Here is a 7,605-nt window from a genome sequence, read left to right as displayed (position 1 = left end):
CTCCTACCTTTCATTTTATTTTATTTGTATTGTTTTGTCGTATGTGAATATGTTTTCTTTAATTAAAATGAAATGAATAAATTATATTAAAATTACATTATGACACTTTAACTGTGAGATTAATTTATTGTTTATGCTTGTTTCTACAAGCACAGTAATGTACATTTCACTGTTATTATCTACTTAAAACTATAAGTTTGTAAAACTAAATTCAGTAAATCAAACTAAAACAGAAAATCTCAGCAACAACAGTTCCTGTGGAAGTRAAGAAAACAGAGTTTGCGACCTTTTACGACAGTCAGAAAGCGACASAGAGGAGAAGATGGCGGAGGTAGCTAACGATGCAGAGCTACTCAAGGAGAAGGCAAATAAGTACTTCAAAGGTAATCCCGAGGAGCTGACAAGTCGGTGACTTGTTCCAGCAGCTCAGAACAGACAGCTCCACCGTCACTGATTCGACCGGAAGCTTGTTTTTATCTCATTTTGTGACAAACCGAGCCTGTCTCAAACGTCACTCTAAGCTAATGCTATCCACACTCCATTCATTCTAACGGCGACGGGTTAGCCGCTAAGCTAACGCTAACTGTGATCTCCATTCATTTCTGCGGCAGCTGTTAGCTGTTGCTGCTTTAGCTGTAAAACACGCCGTCAGCGGTCGGTGTTTTATGAGAGCTAATGAGCTCGGCCATCTGGTGCTGTTAGACATGTGCTGGTTAAATCCAGTCCTGGTTTTATGGATTTTAATGTAGTTTTATGTAGAAGTAAAAGTGGAGCTAATCCTGTTAGCTAGCTAATGTTTGTTGATTCTTCTTAACTTTAACAGCACCCAGTTTACTTTCAGTAAACCCTGTTTTTTTTTGTATTATGACCACGTGTCCATTCACTGGTTGTAAGTTAAGAAAATAGGTCAGACTTTTYTCTGGTTATGAAAAGAAAATGCTTGTTCAGTTGTCTAACTTCCTCATGTGAAATGCTAACTGAGTCACATGTGCTGCCCTCACTTTCGAAAGACGTTCTTGTAATCTTGAGTAGATTGAGCAAATAGTTCATAAACATTTTAGAAATAATATAAAGGTTTGCTCATTAAACCCTGACAGCATTCCCCAGGGTTTAAAATAAATGATAATAAATGTAGTAAATTGAAGCATACCTGAGCACTCACTGGTGCACACCAAGTGAGTTTAAAACTGTGGTATTTTCTTTCATTTAACGTGTACTAATTATAATTTAATTGCGCTTTAATTGTAATAAAGTCTATTTTTATGTTGTGCACTTTGTGTGCTAAAGTAGAACCACTTTAAGTTTAATCAAAGTATATTTGAGGAGATTTCAAACTATGAAGTAGAGTAAATTGTATATTTTTGCCTTTTAATTATGCTAAAATGTAACTGAGAAACTTACTGGTTAGAAGTGTACTAACAAATAGTATGTACTGTATCTATGCTTGTGTGCTTTTATCCAGTGGTAGGCACAGTTCTGCTAAAGCACTAATAGGTGAACTAATTTCCTGATTAGTGCTTTAGGGCTTTTGCTAATTTTAAAATTTCTTAGTGGATTAGCATTTGCTAAATTTAGAAGCACTAACTGAGGTTTATAAATGTTGTTGATCAACGTTAATGTTAACAGCTGAGGGTGAAAACTGTCACACATTTTGTTCATATGTGTGTCACTGATCCACCAGGTGACAATATGTGAACTGAACACAACTGTGGAGTTTCTATGATAAGTTTTAAGAGAGCAACAGACAACATGTGACTCATGTCTGTTGAACAATGTTCATAGGTTGATTAGATTATTTTAGTGCTTTAGAATTGGCTTTTGCTAAAATTTTAGTGCATTAGTGCTTTAGAATTAAAGGACCTAAATATTCGAGTTAGTGCTTTAGAATTAGGGGACCTAAATATTTGAGTTAGTGCTTTAGAATTAGAGGACCTAAATATTCGAGTTAGTGCTTTAGAATTAGAGGACCTAAATATCTGAGTTAGTGCTTTAGAATTAGAGGACCTAAATATCCGAGTTAGTGCTTTAGAATTAGAGGACCTAAATATCCGAGTTAGTGCTTTAGAATTAGAGGACCTAAATATTTGAGTTAGTGTTTTAGGGCTAGTGGAAGTAATTTTTAGATTAGTGCTGCCCACCACTGGTTTTATCACACATGGAGATAGCTGGAGTGAGGACAGAACAAACTGAGGGAGGATGACTCGCTGAAGAAGGAACAGCTGAAAGAAGATTTCGTTGTCAATAAATTAAAATGTTGGATTTCTTTATTTTATATTTAATTAATTAATAATCAGAGATACGGGGACCAAATCTTTCATCCATGCTGTTTTCTGATACTGGCTTTATTTTTTATTCATTTATTAAATCACTTTGATTGTTTTCAAAACATCAAGAAAGTCTCATCTTCATTCCTCTTTTAATGACCTTTAAATTAACACAAAATCATCAGACTAAACTTTGTTTAGCTCTTGCATCAAACCACAACGGTTCATTCAGTGCTGATTTATTTGTTTTCCAGATAAAGACTATGAGAATGCCATCAAGTACTACACAGAGGCCGTGGAGCTCAACCCACAGAATGCCATCTACTACAGCAACCGAAGCCTGGCRTACCTGCGCACAGAGTGCTATGGCTACGCCCTGGCAGACGCTACGAAGGCCCTGGAGATAGACAAAAACTACATAAAAGGATATTACCGCCGTGCCACCTCCAACATGGCACTGGGCAAGTTTAAAGCTGCACTTAAGGACTATGAAACAGTAAGAAATCTACCATATAYAAAACCATCAGCTGCAGTCTGAATGTCCTCAAACATAATGACTGATTCTGTCATGATTCCAGTTCATTTAAAACCAAGTTTAGTCTGTTTTTGATCAGGTTTACCAGCATAAACCTGTAAAAAGACATTAAGTTTCCTGTTTCGATGACAGGTAGTAAGAGTTCGACCGAACGATAAGGATGCAAGAATGAAGTATCAGGAATGCAACAAGATCGTGAAGCAGAAAGCCTTTGAGAGAGCCATCGCCAGCGACGAGAAGAAGAAATCTGTTGTCGACTCTCTGGACATCGAAAACATGAGTGAGTTTCCTCTTATTACTGAAAATATGATCTCTAGATGAGCTTTAAATCAACAGTCAGTGAATTTTCGTACAACAGAGCCCCTGAAACTGGTCTGATTGTTTAAAGAGACAACACTGGGACTGTTTACTGTCAATATAACAAGACAGAATCTGTAAAAAAAAAAACAACATTAATCACAGGCTTCCAAACAACTGTTAGCATATATGCTAACGTACTTCCTGCCTGCTGCCATGAAGGGCAGAAACAAAGGTCCTGCATCATCTGGATGGTACCCCAGGTGTGGTTTAGAGCAGAGGTTCTCAAACTGGGGTCCTGAAAAATTTGTAATAAACTGTTCATTTTGTTTGTTCATAAAAAAAACTTCATAAATGAATAAGGGGAACAATGCACCAGTCAAATAAACAATAATTATTCTCAAGGAATTTAGGCGTTAAAATGGCAGTAAATCAGTTTTAAATCTGCATGAGGTTTATAAGGGGGTCCCTGAAATATTTTCACCTCTGTAAGGGGTCCTCAGGCCCATTAAGTTTGAGAAACTCTGGTTCAGGGTCTTCATCTCCATCTTTTCCTCCGTTATCATTCATATGCTAACCGATGTTGAAAATTCCATAGAGAAGCTAACACGGTTAGCATCGAGTTCATCTCTAGAAATAAAAGCACATTTCAGACATGTCAAAGTCATTATTGTGAAAACTTCAGGTATCATTCAAACAGAAGAAAAGATGAGAAATATGTAAAAACAAGCAGCTTTACTGCCACATGTTTCTGTTACAGGAAGTGACTGTAGCGAGCGTTAGGCAGCAGCACGTTAACGTTAAACTAGTTGACATTTGAAAATCCATTCAGAATAGATTTAATCTCACACCTCTTTAAAAACATAATAAAGATTATTTTGTTTTGCAGCCATTGAGGATGACTACGTGGGGCCCAAACTGGAGGAAGGAAAGGTCACCCAGCAGTTCATGAAAGATTTGATGGATTGGTTCAAAGATCAGAAGAAGCTGCACAGAAAGTGTGCTTATCAGGTAAACGTTTCCTCCTGTCTTAACGCACTCTTTGGACTTCTTCAGACTTATTTTTTTATTTAAAAATTTATTTTACTCCAAAAAAAAAAGAAAAACGCAAAATATACACGGTAATAAAAGAAAAAAGTTTTGAACGAAATTTATTTTCATAAATTCTGCTTGAGTGGTCTTCAATATCTGTTCAATGTTTTCACCAGAGTAAAGAAATGTTGTGTCAGCAAACAAAATACATTTTGAAAGCCTCGACACATTGACCTGATCATTTACATACGACAGGGCAATTCAACTAAATGACTCCAGAGGCCACAGTTACTGCAKACCAACAGCTGAGGGGCCGAACATCCTGCAAATAAAGTCATTATGTAAATAAAACAAGTATTACAAATAGGGCCGCCACGATTAGTCGATTAGTTGACGACTAATCGATTATTAAAATAATCGATGTCTAATTTAATAATCGATAAATCGTTTTCTTTTTTTTTTGTTCTTTACTTTGTTTTTCTCTCCAAACTGCTTTGACACCTTCCACTGCCACGTCTGCCTTTCTGTCCTTGACACACATGCACAGTAGTGGTAACTGGGGTAGGCCGTGGACGTCACAAGACATTATACAGACAGGCTCTGGTATCATGGCTACCTGACAACAGAGCTCAAAGTGTGGGATCATTTTAAGAAAACGAAAGAGAAACCTGTGTAATATCTGCAGAGCAGAACTTRYCTTCYACAGCWATTATTTTTAGTTAGCATATAGCTAAAATCTAACCATGGTTATATAATAGCAGCTGCATTCTGACGTGATAAGCTGTATGTTTTATATTCAATTAACATATGATCTGATTAGTCGACTAATCAAAAAAATAATCGGTGATTAATCGACTATAAAAATAATCGTTTGTGGCAGCCCTAATTACAAAGATCTGTTACCTTTAAATTAGTTTATTTTGCTGCATTTTATCATGGATACAACATACAAAGCCCTATGTAATAACAGCTAAAGATACAGATAAATCAAAAACAAAAATAACACATTCTACCTCTTATTTAACACAAATATTTTAACACCCCTGATTTGCTAAATTTTTTAACCAATTTTATTTTCACTTTCATAGTTTTATCTTCAACTTCTTGTAGTTTTAACTGTTTTAGATATTCATAGAAATATTTTTTACCAGCTTGTGGCCAAGATTGTGATGTTTCTGTAGATACAAAACATGTCTATGCTTAACTAAAAGAACTAATTGAAATAAAAACCGAGGGTTTGGACTTTAGAGATGAATGAACCGATTGGTGGGCCAGATGTGGCCCACAGGCCGCCAGTTGAATAGCCCTGACATACGGAATAAACCATTTTGGTCCAAGTACAGAACCCTGAGGAACTCCACAACTAATATTACATAATTCAGATCTTAACATTGTTTACCTGAACAAAGTTTCCTGTTATTCAGATTATTAGATGCCCACTGTAGATCTGTAGATCACTGTAGATCACTGTAGATCTGCAGATCACTGTAGATCTGCAAATCACTGTATATCACTGTAGATCTGTAGATATGTAGATCTGTAGATCACTGTAGATCTGTAGATCACTGTAGATCTGTAGATCACTGTAGGTCTGCAGATCACTGTAGATCTGCAGATCACTGTAGATCACTGTAGATCTGTAGATCACTGTAGATCACTGTAGATCTGTAGATCCTCTAATTCAGTGGTTCCCAAACCTAAACACCAGCAGCAGAGCCCTGTGGCCCCAGCTGTTCTCAGTTAATAAACAATGTTTTCACATCAAATAAACAAGAGCATAGTAACTTTATTTATTACATTATTTTTGTTCATTTTAAGTACACTACTCTTATTATTTTGTAACGACAAAAACAAAAATTGCTAGTTGTCATTTTTCAGTGTAATTCAGAAAATATTTTCAGGGCCCCACTGTGGGTCCCGACCCCAGCTTTGGAAATGACTGTTGTAATTTATTGGAGGAGAACAGTGTGATCAATAGTGTTGAAGTCCCTCTTCATCTTCACTTTAAAAAAATAACTTTTGTGTTTTTCTTCAGATTTTAATACAAGTTAAAGACGTTTTATCCAAACTACCAAGTCTGGTTGAAATCACATTAAAAGAGGTAAGAGGTTATAATTATAGGTAAACTCAGGTTTTTGTTAGCCAACATGATAAGCCTGACCTCTTTCTGTTTGTCTTTTCCACAGACAGAAACAATAACGATCTGTGGTGATACCCACGGACAGTACTACGACCTCCTCAACATCTTCGAGCTGAACGGTTTACCCTCAGAGACCAACCCTTACGTATCCTTCCCTTCTCTAAGAGCCACGCCTTTTACTTCCTGCTTGGTTCTGTTTCTGCCTGAAATGAAGAAATAACAGAACTTGTGCGTCGTCGTTCTTAACCGCAGCTTCCAGCTGTTCAACGGCGACTTCGTGGACCGTGGTTCTTTCTCCGTCGAGGTCATCCTCACCCTCTTCGGCTTCAAGCTGCTTTACCCCGACGACTTCCACCTGCTCAGGGGTGAGGCGGCCATCTTTGTGTTTACCTCACAATATTGAGTCGCGGGTTTTGTCAGAGAGAGATGTAAAATCGTGTCCCTTCAGGTAACCACGAGACGGACAACATGAACCAGATGTACGGGTTTGAAGGGGAGGTCAAAGCCAAATACACGGCCCAGATGTTCCAGCTTTTCAGTGAGGTCTTCCAGTGGCTTCCTCTGGCTCAGTGCATCAACAACAAAGTGCTGGTAGGAGTCTGCACCAACTCTAAACTGTCAAACTCATGGCCCAAAGTGTAGCACAACAAGCTGTTTGCTCTTTTTATATAATTACCCAGTGACTCCGTCTGCTCAGCCTGTATTTAACATGTTCACAGTGTTTGGTGTTTTGTACTGTTGGACTCAGTGTTACACACAGCTAATTCAAATATTAACTTCACTAACATCTACACAATTTTATTATGGCCCGTTTCCACTAGTGTCTCTGTAGCACGGTTCAGCTCGGCTCCAATGTGTTTCCATTGCCCAATGGAGCTCAGTTTTCAGACTCTGGGACCGCCCAACCTTACGATGAACCGGCCCACTACAGTTGCTCCTGAAGTGTACTGGAAACCCACCTGAACCATGCTGAACAGAGCTGAGCTGACACAAACCGTGCTTTAGATGCGCTAGTTTCGTTCGGCTAACGATAAGAAGCTGAGCTGCTAATATTTAACATCCAGTCCAGCAGGTACCGTTAAAGAAAAGTGTGCTGCAGCACTGGAGTTACGCCCCCCTCCATCTATCCCTCCACCTCAGACCTCTCAGGGATTCAGTTTTACAGTCAATAACTAAACTTCAACATGTGACAAACGTAAGTGAAAAGGCTTCAGAGATTTTAATTTTTTTATTTAGATTTATTTTGTAGGGGTGCAACAATATGTATGCAACCGTTCAATATAGAGCTTTACGTTCAACACACACTATGTATGGATCAATACACACTGTGTATGGAA

The 7,605-nt window shown here is 37.9% G+C and overlaps 1 protein-coding gene across 1 annotated transcript in view; it reads left to right on the top strand.

The window, feature by feature from the left end:
- Positions 1–298: 298 nt before the first annotated feature.
- Positions 299–7,605, top strand: part of ppp5c (protein phosphatase 5, catalytic subunit) — a gene marked incomplete at its 5' end in the record, with an annotated part of 14,307 nt that continues 7,000 nt past the window's right edge. Inside the window, 8 exon segments of the mRNA XM_014025160.1 lie at positions 299–383; positions 2,519–2,760; positions 2,932–3,079; positions 3,986–4,107; positions 6,164–6,229; positions 6,315–6,413; positions 6,528–6,633; positions 6,717–6,859. Coding sequence (XP_013880614.1) covers positions 299–383; positions 2,519–2,760; positions 2,932–3,079; positions 3,986–4,107; positions 6,164–6,229; positions 6,315–6,413; positions 6,528–6,633; positions 6,717–6,859 — 1,011 coding nt within the window.

This window comes from Austrofundulus limnaeus, unplaced genomic scaffold (genome assembly GCF_001266775.1).
Source record: "Austrofundulus limnaeus strain Quisiro unplaced genomic scaffold, Austrofundulus_limnaeus-1.0 Scaffold458, whole genome shotgun sequence".
In the NCBI taxonomy this organism is placed as follows: Eukaryota; Metazoa; Chordata; class Actinopteri; order Cyprinodontiformes; family Rivulidae; genus Austrofundulus; species Austrofundulus limnaeus.
The sequence above is the reverse complement of the archived record's forward strand: the minus strand, read 5'-3'. Positions and strand labels throughout refer to the sequence as shown.